This window comes from Eleutherodactylus coqui, chromosome 4 (genome assembly GCF_035609145.1).
Source record: "Eleutherodactylus coqui strain aEleCoq1 chromosome 4, aEleCoq1.hap1, whole genome shotgun sequence".
Taxonomy (NCBI): domain Eukaryota; kingdom Metazoa; phylum Chordata; class Amphibia; order Anura; family Eleutherodactylidae; genus Eleutherodactylus; species Eleutherodactylus coqui.
In genome coordinates this window covers 48891692-48911428 of record NC_089840.1, presented here as the reverse complement: position 1 = coordinate 48911428, position 19737 = coordinate 48891692, and the positions used below count along the sequence as shown (strand labels likewise).

The following is a 19737-nucleotide window of genomic DNA, read 5'->3' as shown; positions in this document are numbered from 1 at the left end:
GCCTACTGAATGATCTGCCTCTGATTGGTCACAGCCCTGACCAATCGGAGGCCGGTTTCACTCACACACCCATTCATGAATTCATGAATGGGTGAGTGACTGCTGCCTCTCAGCGCTGAGCCAATCAGGGGCAGGTCTGACTCACATCCATTCATGAATTCATGAATGGGTGTGAGTGAGGCATGTCTCTGATTGGCTCAGCGCTGAGCCAATCAGGGGGCAGGTCTGACTCACACCCCCTTCACACCCACTGCAGGACGGCCGCTCGGAGCTCCGGCTGCCGGGAGAAGGTGAGTATACAATTTTTTTTTATTTTAACACATATTAGGATGAATTGCAGGGAAGGGCTTATATATTTAAGCCCTTACCGACAATTCATCCCGGGCTCGCCCGCAGCGCATTGCTTTCAATGGAGACGGCTGTATTGCCGTCTCCATTGAATGCAATGCGCTGGACAGCTCCGGCCCGTTTCTAATGAAACGCGGCTAGGAGCAGATTTTCGGTTGATTTGCGGGCGACTTGCGCGCACCGGTCACGCGATTTGCAGATGCGCATCCGTCATGCGATCCGCAAATCACGCGAATAAACGCCCGTCTGACTAAGGCCTTAGTGTGAATTTAAAACATCCATTTTAAATTAAAAATATGGGGGAACATTTTTTAAAACATCACATGACCGCAAAATAATTTCACCGTATCCTCTATAGTGTATGGAACATTTGGTTTTCCAGAATAGTAAATTCAATGCGGTATTCTTGGTGAATACAAGAAATATGGCTGAATTACATTTTTTTCTCAATTTGCCCCACAATTTAAATGTAGGTATTAATGTATATATACCCTAAAAAAGGGCCCCCAAAAATGATGGCTCTAGCTGCAAAAGACTCAAGACCTCAATCAGGTACATTAAAAAGAAAAACGAAAAAAAAGAATGACTGTTGCAATACAAAGAGGAACATATTGCTTGGGCTCTCAAGGGGTATAAATGTAATAGATGAAGCCAGAAGATCATAGCGGCAGAATAATAAGTTCTGGTTTATAGATGGCTCACCACAGAAGCTTATATATCAAGGGATAACCTGTACTCGCTAAAAATATTGTAGAAATTCAGTATATACTAAGTGATAAAAAACTCCTCTGCCTTCATTTTTCATGAGAACTTTTTGAAGATTTAACTACCATTTACAATATAGCGATATATCAGTATTAATGGTTGTTACATGCAGGAGCAATCCAGCACTGAAAGGGCATCAGCAAATTTGGTACCAATTATTGGAGCCTGGCCATGGGCACAAACTAATGTCCAGATGAGCAGTCTCCCTCTCAGATTGAAAACTGGATATTAACTAATGCCCATGGCTAATCAAGGCCATAGCTCTTACGTTCAGGCAGGGCACAAATATGGCACCCTTCACAGATGTCACCAAGATGTCATTAAGGTTCACAAAGGAGCAATATAGACTTAAATTATATCACCAAAATGTGAGGAACACAAAATGGGGCAAATAATGGTAATAGAAAAACAGGAATGGGAACGCTATCCCTAACGAACTTTGTATGTCAGAAATCTTATGACAGATAGTGCAAAACACATTATATATAACATGCTTGTCATCATAATTATTGATCGTTCCCACTACCATTTTTTTCTCCAGCATTTTTAGAGGAGTATAACATGGCTGTATCTGAATGTTGTCTATTGTCTATATGTATAGCATCCCTCACTCTCCACCTTGCCTTACCTTGCACATCTCCAGCCCCTTTACCTTCTGATCCCCCCATTACTTGTAGTATGTAAGCTCGTTGGTGCAGGACCCTCACCCCCATTGTTCCCATCAACTGATTACATGTAACAGTGGTTTTTGTATCTTTGCTTTGTATATCTGTTCTCCCCTGTCATGTAAGCGCTGCGGAATATGTTGGCGCTATATAAATATAGATTATTATTATTCTGTTCATTAACCTTAACGGGACTTATTGTATTTGAAGAGGAAACATTGAAAGAACTAAAAATCACCATCAATCATGTAAAAGATCAATTGTATAAATACGCTAAACTCAAGGATCATGATTTTCTATAGTCTAGGATGATGGAAAGACTGAACAGGACCAAAAGGGCTTTTCGAATAACTCCTCATGGAATTGGAAAAGAAAACAAATTACCTCTCGGCCGAAGTCCTGAGCTCTTCATAATTGTAGAATAAACTGTGCTCTTTTTGCGTGCACATTGGCGTATTCTACTGTACTTTTTGCACCTACAAAATTTGCGTGCCGCTAAAAAATGGGTACCATTTGAAATGGCTAATTAGTCTGATGAGATCTACATGTGTTCTTTTCCCTTTGGATTTCGCAGTTTTACACACATCTCCTAGCATATTTTGCATGCATTTGCACATCCCTATTGACTTCTATGGGGACTATGGGTGCGTAAATGCAAAGACACAGAGTGTGCTATGTTTTTCTTTCTTTTTTGCACCACCGAAATACACAAGAAAAATATACGTGAATGAACCCATTGAAATCAATGGGTTCAACTCTGTGCGTATAAATTTTGCATGCGCAAGTACGTCAGTGTGAAGGAGGCCTAAGGGCTCATGTCCACGGGCAAAATAAGAATTAAAATCCGCAGCAGATTTTAACTCTTCTCCTGCCCGCGGATCCGCACCCCATAGGGATGCATTGACCACCCGCGGGGTAGATAAATACCCGCGGATGGTCAATAAAAGGGATTTAAAAAAAAATGGAGCATGAAAAAATCTGGACCATGCTCCATTTTCATGCGGGTCTCCCACGGGCTTCTATTGAAGCCTATGGAAGCCGTCCGGATCCGCGGGAGACCTAAAATAGGAATTTAAAAGAATTTACCCATCCGGAGCGGACCGGGAAGGTCTTCTCTTCCCCACGGCCGCATCTTTCTTGCTTCGGCTCGGCGGATGTGCCCGGCGCATGCGCGCGGCACTCCGGCGACATGCCGAGTTCATCCGCCGGCCGAAAAAGAAGATCCGGCCGTGAGGAAGAGAAGACTTTCCCCGCTCGCTACGGATGGGTAAATTCTTTTAAATTCCTATTTTCAGCCCTCATGTCCGCGGGGCAGGAGGGACCCGCTGCAGATTCTACATGTAGAATCCGTAGCGGGCCTGATTTTCCCCGTGGACATGAGGCCTAAGGGCTCCTACGCACTTGCGTTTTTTTTTCACGCTGCAATATCGCTGCGTTTTTTAACGCGATTATCAATGGAACTTTCTAATGTTAAAAACGCATCACAAGTTTGTGCTCTGCAATTTTTGTGCGATGCGTTTTTAACATTAGAAAGTCCTATTGATAATCGCGTTAAAAAACGCAGCGATATCGCAGCATTAAAAAAACGCAAGTGGGTAGGAGCCCTTACTTTGATCTTTTTCATCTTGATTCGAACAGGTTTGTAACCGTCAGGAGACATTTTCACAAAGAAGAACATGAAGCCCCTGGAATTGAAGATTTGGAGGTTCAAAATAAATATAAAAATATTAATTTTTCTGAAAAAATGGCATTATGTGATTTGCTGGCATTACATTGGGAGGGCCATGACAACAGTGATATTGTAGAACATTTGAGGTTTAAAATGTCTATTCCGTCTTTCTACCCCATTATTTCCATGTATCATGTGACGCAAAAGAGTGATTAGAAGCGCAAAACTGAGTAATATGACTAAAAAACAGAATGCAGGGTTGGATGTTCTAATGAAACATTAAAATGTAGTGATTAAAAATCTGATAAGGGGGTTAGGATAGTAGTACTAGACGCTGCTTTGTATGGTAATCTTGTCCCTGGCATGTTGGATGACATCCAGGTTTATCGCAAAATTATGCTTGATCCCACTAGCCAATGTCAGGCCTTTTCAGAATCAGAGAATTTATTTCCTGAACACCCTTAAATGTCAATTTTTGTGGACTACCCAAATCACAGAAGGGACTTTTTCCTTCTCCCCTGTGTCCTATGGCATCCAGCGCTGGTTCCCTCAATGAGAGACTCAGTACTTGGGTAGATGAAGCTTTACACCCGCTTATTCTATGTATTCCAGGATATTTAGCAAGGATGTGGTAAAACACTTTCAAGACTTCTCATAGAGTGATCAATACATCTGGCTGATGTGACGTGGTGGGATGGTATTCATGTATTCCTCACCATCTAGCCGTCATTGCAGTTTCATATCAGCTTTCTAAGTAAAGCACAGATGATAAGAGGCTACATTCATTTATTGTAATAAAAGTTGAATATCTGTTAAAACTCAATTTTTTTTTGCATTTGATGGAACTTATTACCTGCAGAGAACAGCAGATCCTATGGGTCTAGATTCTCTCCAACACAAGCTAATCTAATGATAGCCTTGTGGGAGGAACAGTACATCTATTCCCATAGGAATCCCTATGAAGTAGTGTGTTATGTGTTATGTGTTATCGATAACTTCTTAATTCTTTGGGGGTTGCGGTGTGGCATCCACCCAAAATTTTGTACACTATCTTAATGTTAGGCCGGCTACCCGTGTCTGACGCCCTCTTGCTTTTCTGGGCAGATGCGAGGCGTCACTCTGCTCCTCCTATATGAGTGGGCTCGTAGCTGTGTACTCTCCGTCATCACTGTAGGAGTTAATCCTCCCGAGTGCTCTCAGCCCAGCTGCAGGGTAATAGGCCATTACCCTCCTATTTAGCTGAGCTGGGGATCCTTCACCTTGCCTGAGAATTGGTGTGCGTTTGTCTCAGTCACCTAGCAATGGTCTTCTCTTTTTGACTTCTGTGTTTGCCTTGATTCAGAGATCTATTATTGGGATTACGATTGTACTTTGCTTACCCCAACATTGGACCTCATTCTAATTATAATTCAGTCTGTTTCACAGTGCGATGCACCAATGTTTCTGACTGCTGTGGATCAGCTGCAAACACCAGTACTACTCCAGGAGGTAGTGGTCTGCTCGGTTTCCTGCAGCGAACTCCAGATCTCTGTACAGGGGTTAAAGGGTGAAAAACAGGGAACCATCAGGATAATGCCCTTAGGATTAGCCCAACAGTTAGTTGGCACACTGGGTCCGAACTCTCTGTCCGTAACACTTCATGACAATCAATATCATTTACAGTTCACAAATCGAGAAGATGTTTTTTCGCCATCATTTTTGGATATCACTCCATGTTTTTTGTTTAAAACTTTTGTAAATTGTGATAGCAAGCACCTTATATATAATGTGTTTTGCACTAACTGTAATAAGATCTATACAGGATGCACCATTCGTAAATTAAAGACTGGAATTAGGGTTTGAATTTCAAAAATGATTTAATTTAAATGTATTAATATACGGATTGTATGTGAATTGGGCTCTGTGAAAATGTATCTCATTCTATGCACGTTATCAAATTGGATGAGAGAGGATTGTTCTGTGATTGGTTTTAAGGAGGAGTAACATATAGGTCTGTTAGCGGTGATCAAGGAAGCAGTGGCTTTTGAAATGCATCTTAGCATGGGCATGATATTACACGGTACCTTCATTATGTGATTTTATATCTTTTTTTTTTTAAATAAAGAGGATTTCTTTATGGAGTCAGCATTTCTTCAGTATCTTATGGTTACTCATTTGACTCATGGCAAGCGTGTGCACCTAGGAATCTTCTATGCTGCTATGTTGTGGACACATGCTATTTTAACCAGCAGAGAGAAGCGTTTTGATATATGTATTGGATTTGCGTGAATGATTTTGCCTAGAAGCAGGGTGATCACCCCAATTAGGACGGACACATGTCAGGACCCTAGGGGACCTAGCCTACCTAACCTGTGTCTAGATGGAGAATAGAAAATATGTTCAATACTGATGGAAAGAGCAATGCATATAACACAGTATTTGGTAGAAGTGAATAAGCTCCACAAAGAATAACTAACATCAGGTACTGAGTTGACAGGAGTTCACTGCCTCACCAAACATCTCAGGCAGGAAAATAAACAGCACCGATGTAAAGGTGGGCCTGGAATAAATACACTTATATTACGGCTGATTGGTCAGTTGCCTAATTAGTCCACTACAGGAGATGTTGTAGCAGGGTTATTAAGAAGGGCACGTTATACACTCAGCTCGCTGAGGGATTACCGACAAACGACGTCTTAGAGAACTTCAGGGGTGACAAGAAGAAGGCACTCATTGGCATCCTATGCTGAATGATAGGGTGCATTCTCGAAGGTGGGATCATGTGGATTGGAGCTGATGTTGAGATGTCATCCCAGCTCCATTTCCTGATTGTAATAGCAACAATAGAACTCCTTTTGCAGTTGCAACCCAACAGTAGACATTTATGGCATATTGATAGTATGTATGTGGAGTTTCAATGCTTGGACCCTTCCTATCAGACCCTTCCTTTGCCTGGAAAATCCAGCTACAAAGAAGGGAACAGCTGGGGAAAAGAGGTACTTTTCCTTATTTATCAGTGAATTTTCCATCCTGCGGCACTTCCATAGTGAGCACTGTGGAAGTATCGTGGGATCCGCGTCATCACCTAACAACGGCAGCTACTCCGCATGACTGACAGAGTGCCGCCCCGACACATCCACAGCGCTGAAAGAAGCCGCCAGATTGGTACGCAGGGGTCACCAGCCGGGCACTGGGTCGAACTCCGCTGCAGGAATCTTGCATGCGGGGTCCGACCCGCCTGTGTGCAGGAGACCTTAAAAACCAAGTGACTCCAACAAGTGAGCGATTCTCGGTTCCTTGCCCAGTCAGGTCTCATGTTTACTCAAGCCGGGAGTCACTTGTTATCGCTCTTTTGAGCAATTAGTCAGGCGACTGTCAGCCTTTGTAAAAGCTCCCTATATTAGGGCCCCTCACTTACCAGGTACCATTTATAATACTAGTGTCTTCTCACCTCAACAAAGGGCCTTTCAGCACCTCAAGTACCAAGGTCTGATTTAAATGCTTCTTCTACACCCCTATAGCTACATTCCTGTTTGTGACTTTGAAGACCACCATTTACTGTATTCCATTCAGATTCTCTTGCTCTTGATAAAAGTGTAAGTCCTCCCTACCCTTTACTCTACACATGATATAACTTTGCCCAAGGCTTCAGTAATGTCATTACTAGTTTGGCACCGGATTTGTCAACATTAGTGTTTACCTCTAGGCTCGTATAAATGCTTTGCTTTAATACTTTATGACAGACTTACAACACTTACAAATCACATAAAAGACTATATTAAATCAATCTCAGAACCTCAGAATGACTCACCTCGCCATCAGCAGTGATTAGAAACTGAAATCTGGATTGCATCCGCAGCATGCAGAGATGCATTGAAATACAGAAGTCCTCTAATAAGCTCATAGTCCATTAGTAGTCCACATCAAAGTTCCTACACACAAATATCCAACAACATCAATCCTCTTTTGATGATGTGGTGCAGCAGATGGCTCATATGTCCACAGTTGATGGCCTGTTTAAAGGGATTCTATCAGCAGATCGATGAAGTTTGATTTGGAGCTGAGTTCCGAGTCACGGGACAGACAGTGCTGGCCTCTCCCCACCCGCTGTATGATGACTGACAGCTCTCTCGCCTTTCGTGTATAGGAAAAGAGCTATCACTTTGCATGCTGCAGGCCGGGAGAGGCCAGCATGGCTCACCTCAATGACTCCGAGCACAGAATCCCTTTAAAAACCCTTTTGGTAAGAAGCCCAAAAGCTCATCCGTTCCCAAATATTCATTAAATTATATCCCCCTTTCAAAACATTCTCTGTTGCCTCATATGATCCCTCTGTATTAAGCACTGATGTCCCCACTGCTAATTTCACTCTGGTTGCACTAGAAACCAGAAACCCAATGTCCAGGAACTTCCCATGTAATATTGGGTACCCCCTATAATGTGGCTATAGAAGCTAATATTTTGAAAAGACTCTGCTAGCGACTACTTGCCAATCTAATTTCTTACAGCCTGCAAAACATACTTTAGATGTTCTTCAGAATCAGGTATGTACTCTTAAACTGGGTTCACACGTGGCATTTTTTGTTGCAGTTTTGAATGATATATTGCTAATGTTTAATCTACCTTTGAAACTCACATTGCAGAGAGTTTAAAGTATTTTCTAATGACTTAGGCCTTAGTCAGACGGGCGTTTTTAGCCGCGATTTGCGCATGCGCATGCGTCCGGCGATTTTATAAAACCATTGCTTTGCAATGGTATCGGACACATGAGCGCTTTTTATGCGCTCGTCCGATAAATTATAGAACAAAAAAATCGCAGATCGCACCTATCTGCGATCTGGGATTCCTGTTCTCTTCTCTATATGCGCTCAATGGGGCCGGCGGCAGCAGCGCCGACCCCATTGAGAACATATAGAAGACAAATCATTCTTCTCTGCCACAGCTGTAACAGCTGTGGCAGAGAAGAACGATGTTTGCCCATTGAATTCAATGGAGCCGGCAATACAGCTGCTCCATTGAAAGCAATGGGCTGCAGGCGTGCGCGGGGTGAATTGTCGGGAAGGGCTTAAATATATAAGCCCTTCCCTGCAATTCATCCTAAAATGTGTTAAAATAAGAAAAAATTGTATACTCACCTTTCCGCTGCAGCCGGAGTCCAGCCGTGGCCGCTGTCAGTTCTCCTGAACTGCTTCTCGGCACTATTCAGCCGACGGGGCTTTAAAATCCCCGCCTGCTGAATGATCTGCCTCTGATTGGTCACAGCCCTGACCAATCAGAGGCAGGTTTCACTCACACACCCATTCATGAATTCATGAATGGGTGAGTGACTGCTGCCTCTCAGCGCTGAGCCAATCAGGGGCAGGTCTGACTCACATCCATTCATGAATTCATGAATGGGTGTGAGTGAGATATGCCTCTGATTGGCTCAGCGCTGAGCCAATCAGGGGGCAGGTCTGACTCACACCCCCTTCACACCCACTGCAGGACAGCCGCGCGGAGCTCCGGCTGCCGGGAGAAGGTGAATACATATATATTTTTTATTTTTACACATTTTAGGATGAATTGCAGGGAAGGGCTTATATATTTAAGCCCTTCCCGACAATTCATCCCGGGCTCGCCCGCAGCGCATTGCTTTAAATGGAGCCGGCTCTATTGCCGTCTCCATTGAATGCAATGCGGTGGACAGCTCCAGCCCGTTTCTAATGAAACGCGGCTAGGAGCAGATTTGCGGGCGATTTGCGGGCGACTTGCGCACACCGGTTACGCGATTTGCGGATGCGCATCCGTCATGCGATCCGCAAATCGCGAGAAAAAACGCCCGTCTGACTAAGGCCTTATAGAATAGCATAAAAAATAATCATGTGGTTTGTAAGGGGATTCCCAATAGAAGGTAAATGAAAATTATCTTTGAAAACAAACATGCTTAATATTTGCGTTTCATCACATTCTCTGAGCCCGGTGGCGGGGAGGGTGGGGGTTCTTCCAATTACTGTAAGCCAGTTGCAGGAAACACGCTCTTTCATGCACAGTTGTGTCATCTAATGCAAGTGAAAGGAATGTTACCCTTAGGGTGCATTCACACAAACATATGCATACATAGGTGCGCACAAAAACGCATGTCTATTAGAACCATTAGTTCCCTATGGTGTGTTTAAATCCCCACCAGCTGAAAGAACTTCATAACAGTGACAGGACCCAAGCTGCTAGTTGTGCCTGAGCACCGGCAGCTGCGGAGAGGTATTTTTTTTTATTTTTGACATCAGATAGGAATGATTTTCAGGGAAGGGCTAATATTTAAAGCCCTTCCCTGGAAATCACTGCAGGGGTTGCCAGCAGACCATTGCTTTCAATGGGGCCGCTGGCAGCAGCCGCGGCCCCATTGAAAGCAATGATGCACTGACCTGCATTCATGCGTGTTTTCGCACGTACGTGGACGCGCGGTTTTGTGTGCACCTATGTACGCATCAGCACACGCTTGTGTAAATGCACCTGTTGGGTTTTGTTGGCTGGGATCTGTTGTACCATGTAGGTTTCTAGCAGCACAGCTCCACAGGTGTGGAATGATTGAGCTGGCTGGGTGTAGTGATCTCCTGCTAGCCAATCCCCCGGGTCTTTGCTCACATATAAACACAGCTCCTGTCAGTGTGTGTTTGGTGTCCAGGATGAGCAGTCATGTATCCTTGTCCATTGCAGTTTGCTGTGTGTTTGGTGTTCAGGGTGAGCAGTCATGTATCCTTGTCCGTTGCAGCTTACTGCCTGTTTGGTGTCTTGTTGGTTCATGTCCGTTCTTACGTTTATTTTCTGTCAGTGTTATGTCAGTTTGTCTCTGCTTTGTCCTGCTGAGTTATTTGCCATTTCTGGGCTAGGGTGTCCTCTAGTAGATGTGTCTTGCTAGTGTAAGGACTGCAAGACATGAGGAGCCTTGACGTGGCCTTGTGGCTTAAGTTCACTGGCCAATGTACGAACCAATACCTTGTACTTTTATAGCTATAACATCTGCCTATGTGTACAAGTATGTAAGGTGAGTGTTTTGGTCATTTGTCAGTCCCTATGTTATGTCAGTCCGTCAGTCCGGTCCGCAGTATGCAGTTCTCTGTCCAGTTGGTGTTTCTGTCAGCACGTCCAGTCTGAAATCTGTTTTAGGTTCCATTCTTCGTCTTTGGGCATGTTCGTGTGGGCCTTGTGCTTATTTGCCCACACGAACATAACAGCACCCTTAGGGGAATTTATAGGAAGAAGGAGAAATTATTCAACTAAAATTGCATTGAATAAAGAAAAGGAAATAGTTTAAAGGAACGAGGTTACTCCAAGGGGTTAATAGAGCAAGCAGAATTTAAGGCGAAAAAGAGCGAGAAAAATTCCTTTCTGAACAATAAAAAGTGAGTTTGCGCAAAAAAAAAGAAGCAAAATCGGGGTTCCTTTTTTCACCTGCATCTAGCCTGGAATTTGGCTGTATTAAAATTATTTCTTTAAACTGTCTACCAATTTTGCACAGATTCCTGATATTCCGGATGGTGTGAGATGTGTACCTTAAAGGACTCCTACACTTGCGCAAAAGTTGACTCCAAGTTTGTATTGTGAGAACAAAGAAAACAAAACTATAGTGATGGTAAGACATATAACGTTCTTATATTAATTGCAACACTTCATTTGTCGTTAATTTAATGACATGTGGGATATGTAAGATACAATATGTGGGTGGCACAACACAACGCTTTTAGGTGGGCTTCACACGGGCCTTAGTACATTTTTGCCGCACACGTTCGTGTGGCCGGGCTGACACCTGCATTTTTTGGATGCTGGTTTTTTTTGGCATCTGCAAATGTACCACGCATTTGCGCATACTAATATATAGGTATGTAATCTCATTGATTTTGTGCTTATATGCTCCACAAATACAAAGGTTCACTGCATATTCGTTGCGCACTTGCACAAGCCCGTTGATTTCAATGGACTCTTGCGCTGCACAAATGCCCAGAAAATAGAGCATGCCACAATTTTTTGCGCGGCTAAAAAGTGTGTGCAAAACAGAGACATGTGAATGAACCCAATGTGAATGAAATCAATGGGTTTTATTCACTGTGTTTTGCACACGCAATACAGTGCGCAAATATGGCCATGTGAATCTAGTCAGTAGTCAGCTCGTCCACAGTGAAGCCTGCGCTCCTCCCACCATTCCTCCACAAATAACCAGTTACAATGCCCACTCAACTCTAGTTAGCAGCCCCGTTTGTCAGGAGAGAATTGAGGAAACCATGTATGTTGTAGCATTGCTTCTGCCCAGAGGCTTTTGAAGTATTTTGCCACCTGCTACCCTGCCAAGTGTGAAGGTTGTGTCCAATCCACAGGAACTAGTAAACTGTGTGCCTTCGGTTTTACTAAAGCTGTATTGTACTTGTCTCTTTATTTCACTGTCACCACATACTCAAAGGCACTGGCGTCACATCCAAACTTACACTTATTTCCAATCACTCGCACCAAAAACCCTTTTGCAATCCCGCCTACCATTTTAAGCGGAGTAGCAACCACAGTGACAAGGATACAGTTAGCGCATCCGACTCAAGCTGCACCTCCCAACTCCTGCTCGCTGCATACTGTATTTGGATAATGGTGTTGGGTGGGGTGAAAGTACACAGCTCTACTAATAACAATGCTTCAAAAGGGAAAATCAAGTCCTTCCCGCAATCTGCTCCATAAGACTGATGTCTAGAGAAACCTCCAGAGAGACAAGGACAGATCTCTAAGTTCTAGGCGTTCTTAGCAGATTCGGCTCAAGTGTGGTGACAGAATGCTACCACATAAACCGAACTACTAACAGCCGCTTATTACCTTAAAAACGGAACAGCAATAATAATTCTACGGTATCTTCACACAATTAACACAATTAACTAACCATTAACCCCTTCATGACACGGCCTATTTTGGCGTTGAGGACCAAGCGATTTTTTGGTATTTTTCCATCTCCATTTTTCAAAAGCCATAACTTTTTTATTTTTCGATGGACGCGGCCATATAAGGGCTTGTTTTTTGCGTGGCGAACTGTAGTTTTTATCGATACCAATTTTGGGTACATAGACTATATTGTAAAAATTTTTTTTTTTTTTTAATGATAGCAGAGAGAGAAAACGCATCAATTCTGCCATAGATTTTTTTATTTTTTTTTTACACCGTTAATCATGCAGCATAAATGAGACTTTCCATTTTTTCTGCAGACCGGTACGGTTACAACGATACCAAAATTCTAACATTTTTTTTAGGTTTTCCCACTTTTCTGCAATAAAAACCCTTTTTTTGGAAATCTTTTTTCTATTCTAAATTGCTGCATTCAAAGTCACGTAACTTTTTTATTTTTTGATGTACAGAGCTCTATGAGGGCTTATTTTTTGCGAGACGAGCTGTAGATTTTATTGGTACCATTTTGGCGTACATACGACTTTTTTGATCACTTTTATTGCGTTTTTAGTGAGGCAAAATGCTAAAAATGAGCATTTTGCCTCAGTTTTTTAGCTTTTTTTTTTAGCGTTTTTTTCGGTGCACAGTCAAAAGCATGTGCAACTTATTGTACGCATCGTTACGGACGCGACAATACCAAATATGTGGGGTTTTATTTTTTTTTTACCTTTTTTTATGCTAATCTGAGAAAAAGCATAAAAAATGGTTTTTTTACTCTTTTTTTTACATTTTTTTTAATTCATTTTTTAAATCTTTCTTTTTTTTACACTGTTTGTGTCCCTCTGAGGGACTTTAATCACTGCCCTGATGATCGCTGTCATAAGGCATGGCAGAGCTACTGCTCTCCCATGCCTTATCGCTCATACAGCGATCTCAGGCATAGGCAATACAGGACGCCAGTGTCTGGCGTCCTGTTGCCATGGTGACAGGCCGGGCTCTCGCGATGACATCGCGAGTTCCGGCCGGAGACACAGAGGGAGCCGCGCTCCCGCTGTGAACTCTTTCCCTGCCGCGATCTACTTAGATCGCGGCAGGGAAGGGGTTAACAGTGGCGGGCGCATCTCCGATGTCCCCCCGCTGTTGCAGCGAGACGCCGGCTGTGACTGACAGTCGGCTCCCGCTGCGGGTTAGCGCTGGATCATATGTGATCCCGCGCTATCTCCAGGACGTAAGTTTACGCCCTGTTGCGGGAAGTACCCCGCTCCCAGGACGTAAACTTACGCCCTGCAGCGGGAATGGGTTAAGGACGAAGCACCGTAAAATTTATGGCGCTTGTTCCTGGGCTTTAATCCAGGGTGATAGTAAAAATATAGAGCAGGATTAAAGCTTCTGCAATGTAACAGGAGCACGTTAGGTCCTCGGCTGTTAGTCATAGCTGTTTTTAACCAATTTGACCATCTTTATTGCTCAATGAGAGCTATGTAGTGAAGAGAGAAAGTGGAAGTGTCACAGACGCTATTTAACCCGGTGATCACATGACTGACGGGTGCCCCCTGCCACAACAGAGCTGCAGGGTCTTAGCAGACCCAGATCAGATCCGCCAGTGACTACTGTCACTACAGGCATGTGTTTTATCCTGTGACTTGGACTCCTTTGGATGGAGCTCCTGTGGATGTTCCAGATACAATGTAAAAGTGTGAAATTATAAAAAAAAAAAAAAACACGATGTGAACGACCCCCAGAGGTCTTCTATGACATCATGGGAGACAAGATGTTAAATTAGTTACAAAGATAAGTCTAAAAAAATACAGAATAAAATGAAAAAAATAAATAAATTAAAAAATACATATATACATATATATACATATATATATATATATATATATATATATATATATATATATATATATATATATATATATGTATGAAAATGACCCACTGTCAATGCCAACCAAAAACCGTGGCTGTATGCGTAATGTAATCCGAGAGCATACAAATTATATATCAAAAACTCCAAAACAAAATGAGGAACCCATTCCCATACTTTATTTTTGTGTAAATGTACACATTTTAAAGATAAACAACTATAAATTTTTAAAAAGTTTTTTTTTACCTCTTTAACCCTAATAAAACTGAAAAAAAAATTCTGTGAAAAAAAAAATCTATTAAAAATAGCCCTGTTGGTCACGGAAAAAAAAACCCAGCAAAAATAATTTTGATAGCTGAAGAAAAAAATAGGTCAGTAAAACCACCACATATGTAAAATCCCTTAAATGTGCTTCCTCCTTTTGGACCAAAACACCCTGGTCCTTAAGGGGTTAAATCGTAATAGTAAACCCTATACTCCAGACTCTAATGTTCGAAATTCATACTACCACATTTAAATAAAAGGCACAATTTAATACCAAATCATAAAATACAACTAAAACGACTATGATTTGATAAACCGCGGGGCCCTCGTGGAAACATATAATACAATGTAATGTGACAAACCATAGTATTGTTGACAACGTACAGGAACCGCTATCCTCTGCAAAGTGTCTGTAAGTTCTTATGAGACGATCACCCACAACAATTTTGCACACATGTGAAGTTCTTTCATTAGCAGAAAGTCACTTACAGAGAAACACCCATCACTTAAAAAAAACATTAAAACTTTCTGAGTGTTCCTATACCAGACTCCAATCCTTACCACTTCTTTAAGACAGCGGCACTTCGTTACTTTTTAAGATGTATAATCACTGAGCATTGATATTTCCAACATTCCAGCTTCTCAAGGTCATGACACTGCTGGGAACCTACGCCCTAGTTGTATAGCAGGCTTAGTAGATAGTACATGTGGGGTTTCCCGTTAGCAGGCTGGCTGGGACCTATAGTACCATGCACATATCAAGATGTCTCTGCTGTGCTGTGTTCAAACAGCTCCAGGTCTACTCCCCACAAATCTAAGGAGGTTTGGGTCCTTTACTAAATCCACAACTTATTATTCTATACATTATGCGGTTTCCAGCTCACATACCCCCATCTTTTGGCATGTAATTATGACATACATAGAAATCAGCACTAAAGTTTGCATTGGCTTCCAGAACTCTTGGCAAACAGCAACTTTTGCTGGGAGTCCTGTTATTGCCTAATTATTTTCTGTATGTTGCCCATTTTAGATGAAATGTTAACTTATTACACAAAGTCATTCAAATTAATGGACGTCCACTTAATTACATGAAAGAACCCGAACCACCAGAGTGACAGCAACTGTTTGCAGTAACACTCTGCTCAAGGAAGGGACTGCCAAGAGGGGAACCCCATCCCATGATGTCCATATACCTACTAGGTTGTTTTTACTTTAGACAACTCTAAAAACTCTCAACAAATTCAGCTCTGCTACATCCGTAGTAAGAGAATGTATTTTAGAAAATTTGTATTAGAAGATCAGCAGTGATCTTCTCCCAGGATATTAGGGCATGTTGGGAGTTGTAGTTTCACAGCCAGCGAAGAGGACACTGCTATTAGGTATATAATAATCAAGTACACTATTGCCATTATATCCAAGCTGAACTGGACAAGGAATTCATAGAGAGACAGGAAAAACCTGATTTCTTAGCTGTAAAGTGAGAGCGGTAATAACTTACTTGTTCTCTGATCAGTCCTCTGTTATAATATCCAAGTCAGCTGGAGCCCTGTGGTAAACCTGCCGCTCCGAAATCCACAGCAAACTGAAAGTCTTCGAGCTGAGACATTGATAAAGTTGTGCGAGGAAGTGTTCCAGATTCATGTGACGTAGGATCGTGTGGGAGGAGAATTTCCCCTCCTTAATCATTAACATGTTGATTGCTGTATAAAATCACTGGAGCAATATTTAGAAATCTCCGTATCTGCAAATCGCATTCCTATAGAGCTTTATGTGTAGAAGTAATCACGTCTCATGCACATACTTGGTTGTGTGTGAAGCTGGATTGATATCTAATTCTTCTTCACACAGTATAAAAAGTGACATCATTGAATAAGCACAGAGAACAGAAGAGTATCAAACAAGAAATTCAAATTACATTTATTAAAAAAGTTTGGACACCCTAGTACACTCTACTATTTAGTATTGCCCCCCTTTGGTAGAAAAACCCTCCAACGGGTGTTTCATTTTAACTGTTTTTTGACATTGACTGGGAAAAAAGTTGCCTGATTCTTCACCCAAGTTTGTAGATTTCTGAATAATAATAATCATTATATATATATATATATATATATATATATATATATATATATATATATATATATATATATAAATTCTGCAGTACTTTACAAATCAGAGGGCATATATAGAGACACAATCAGACATAACATACAATATAAAACTAATAGCCCAACTGAACAGTAGGGGTGAGGCACTGCCCGCAAGAGTTTACAATCTACAGTGTGAGGACAAAGGGTGATACATAAGAGACAAGTGCTTGCTCCGTACAATGGTCCAGCCATCTTCTATAGCGATGTATACATAGCACTATGTGAGTCGTTTGCCAGCCAATATCTACACTTATATGTATGGGATGAGAGGGCTACTATCATCAGGTTTAGACAGAGAGTGTAGAAACAGGGTAGATGGAGAAAAGTTAGATTATGGGATCTCCCTAAAGAGATGTGTTTCTACGGACTACGACGGAACTTAGTCTCAGATTATGGGCAGAAAGGAGAGCATGGGAAGGGTAGTAGATAGGGATGAGAGAACAGAGACAGGATGGTGCAGCACTGTGGAGAGCTTCGTGGATGACAGCGAAGAATTTAAATTGAATGCTATGGTGCATCAGCAACCAGTGCAGGGACTGGCACAGGATGAGGGCATTGGTGTAGTGACTGGTACAGGATGGGGGCATTGGTGTAGTGACTGGTACAGGATGGAGGCAATGGTATAGAGACAGGCACAGGATGGAGGCATTGGTGTAGAGACAGGCACGGGATGGAAGCATTGATGTAGAGACAGGCACGGGATAGAGGCATTAGTGTAATGACTAGCACAGGGTGGAGGCATTGGTGTAGTGACTAGCACAGGGTGGAGGCATTGGTGTAGTGACAGGCACAGGATAGAGGCATTGGTGTAGTGACTAGCACAGGGTGGAGGCATTAGTGTAGTGAATAGCACAGGGTGGAGGCATTGATGTAGTGACAGGCACAGAGTGGAGGCATTGGTGTAGTGACTAGCACAGGGTGGAGGCATTGGTGTAGTGACTAGCACAGGGTGGAGGCATTGATGTAGTGACAGGCACAGAGTGGAGTCATTGGTGTAGTGACTAGCACAGGGTGGCGGCAGCTGCATAGGTTCCTATGGGAGCCTTTGCTAGCTGCCGGAAAAGGGAGGTGGGAGGGAATTTAGCAACGTGACTGCTAGATTCCCTCCCCCTTCTCTTCTCCTCTCCGCCCCTTGCCGCTGTCTGAGGACAAGGCATGGGGACTTGGTTCCTCACCTGTCCTGTCCTCTCTTATTGCAAACGGCTGGAGGGGAGGAGAGAGGAGGGGAGCCGGCGATGGGGGGAAATGTCTCCCAGGCCTCACGACATTGCGGTCTGGGCATATATGCGCCAGACCCTTTGCCGTTCAGGCATTTTTACGGCGCCGGCACGTAAAGCACCTATGGCCGTGTAGATGGGCCCTAGTGCTGCCCTTTAGTGACCTCCTCGCAGTAATAGTGCCCCTTAATGCAGTTATATACAGTGATCACAGGTGGTGTCATCTCAAATTGGTGTCCTCTATTTTAATTTTAATTCTCTATCTGGGTCCAGACTACTATAAAGACTTCTTCGAGCCATAACTTGTCTCTTCACACTCTTCTCATTCTGTCACTACACTCAATGAACCCCTGAGTAACATTTCCATAGTTCTAATGCCCCCTTTTGTCTTACTAATAGTGCCCCCTCTTTGGCCCCACTCATTTATAGTGCCTCTACTGTGGCCTCAACCATTTATAGTGGCCCCAGTTATTTATAGTGCAACCACTGTGGCCCACTCCACTGTCCCATCGCTGAGTCCAGCAACAATGGCACTTCATGACTTACATACTACTGCTAGTTAGACAGTGCGCTCTGTATAGAGACACCCCGAAAGCAGGAAATGGGGGAGGAGTCAGGCTATTCTCCATACAGAGAACATTATCCGACCAGCACTACCGTATATGATTAATGAAGCAATGCTGCTGGAAATAATGTACTGAAGCGGGGATGGCAACAAGATGGAACGGGAGGAATAGAGATTTCTCCAGCCTCCCATCATGATAGGGTAGCCCCTATAATCCAAGACTGTCTCACTGAATCCATGACCGTTGGGGAGCAGGGTTTTCTTGGGAAAGGGACTTGTTGAGCAAAGTGCACTACACTGCATAGTGCTGAAGGACCTACGAGCTGTCACATTAAGGCAGGATGTAAGCCCGCCAACTCAACCAGGAAGTTCAGTGGAGCTCATTGCTGCATGAGAAAAGGCAAGGACTAAGTAAGATTTTTTATTAAAGAAAAAAAAAAAAACATGCGACAATGTTTTGTTTCGAGTCATCTCCCATTTTATATATATATAGATTTTTTTTTTTTTCTTAACTAATTTTATGTGAGGAGACCACCCCTATAAATATGACCTATCAACTACCTATAAAAGTTACATGGACGGGCTTTAATCCATATAAATACAAAGGTGCATCACAATAAAATATTTGGTGTCATATTAACTGCTGCAATGACCTTCTGGGTGCAGAGATGACAGAACAAAGAAGCCCAAATGGACTAATACAGCTGACAATACTAGCTGCTGTCACTTTCAGTCTGAAAGCAGGAACATAAATAGCTGGGCTTACAAGAAAGAGACAGCACACGAGTGCTACAAAATAGCATCTAGGAGCTAAAACAATGTAAAAACCTGTAGGTACACTTTAAGAATATAATAATCCAAATTTCGTAAGAATAGGGAAGTTTATAGTTTTACATCAAACAAAGTCTAATTCTGCAGGAGTGTCAATAATTTCACATCTGTTACAAGAAAACACCCGGTTACAGAAGAAAAACCAACAAATACACGTATTTTATGCTAAGAAGTAGGCTTACATTTCTTATTATATAGCAGGGGAGCAGCTCTTGGGGTACAGTCATACCAGGGCTCTGGAGCCTTAGGGGGCCAAATGGTTTCTCTACAACATGGTAGGTGTGAGCCCTATTGCAGATTTTATATTAGGACCAATGGGACTATATCTCTATTTCATAGGTCAAGAGTGCACAACCTTCATACAGTTCCAAACCATTAAGATAGTTCCAAAAAACACACCAGTAAAAGGAGAGCCAAATACTGCTGATGTAGAGGACAGGTTTCAAAGAAAACATCTTAGCTTAGCCCAGCCCCCGCCCCGCCCACTTCCATTGCAAACCGCTCAGAGGGGAGGAGAGAAGCAGAGAG

The 19737-nt window shown here is 42.7% G+C and overlaps 1 protein-coding gene across 3 annotated transcripts in view; it reads right to left on the bottom strand.

The window, feature by feature from the left end:
- Nucleotides 1–16076, bottom strand: part of CD86 (CD86 molecule) — a 66322-nt gene extending 50246 nt beyond the window's left edge. For 2 of the 3 annotated variants that reach the window (XR_010792535.1, XM_066599391.1), the window contains exon 1: nt 4827–4851. Coding sequence is in view for 1 of the 3 variants with exons in the window: in XM_066599391.1 (XP_066455488.1) it covers nt 4827–4844 (18 nt within the window). In the remaining 2 variants the exon portion in view is untranslated. Of the gene's footprint in view, nt 1–4826; nt 4852–15947 lie in introns of those variants that run through there. The other variant, XM_066599392.1, reaches the window with a different exon arrangement.
- Between the last annotated feature and the right edge of the window lie 3661 nt (nt 16077–19737).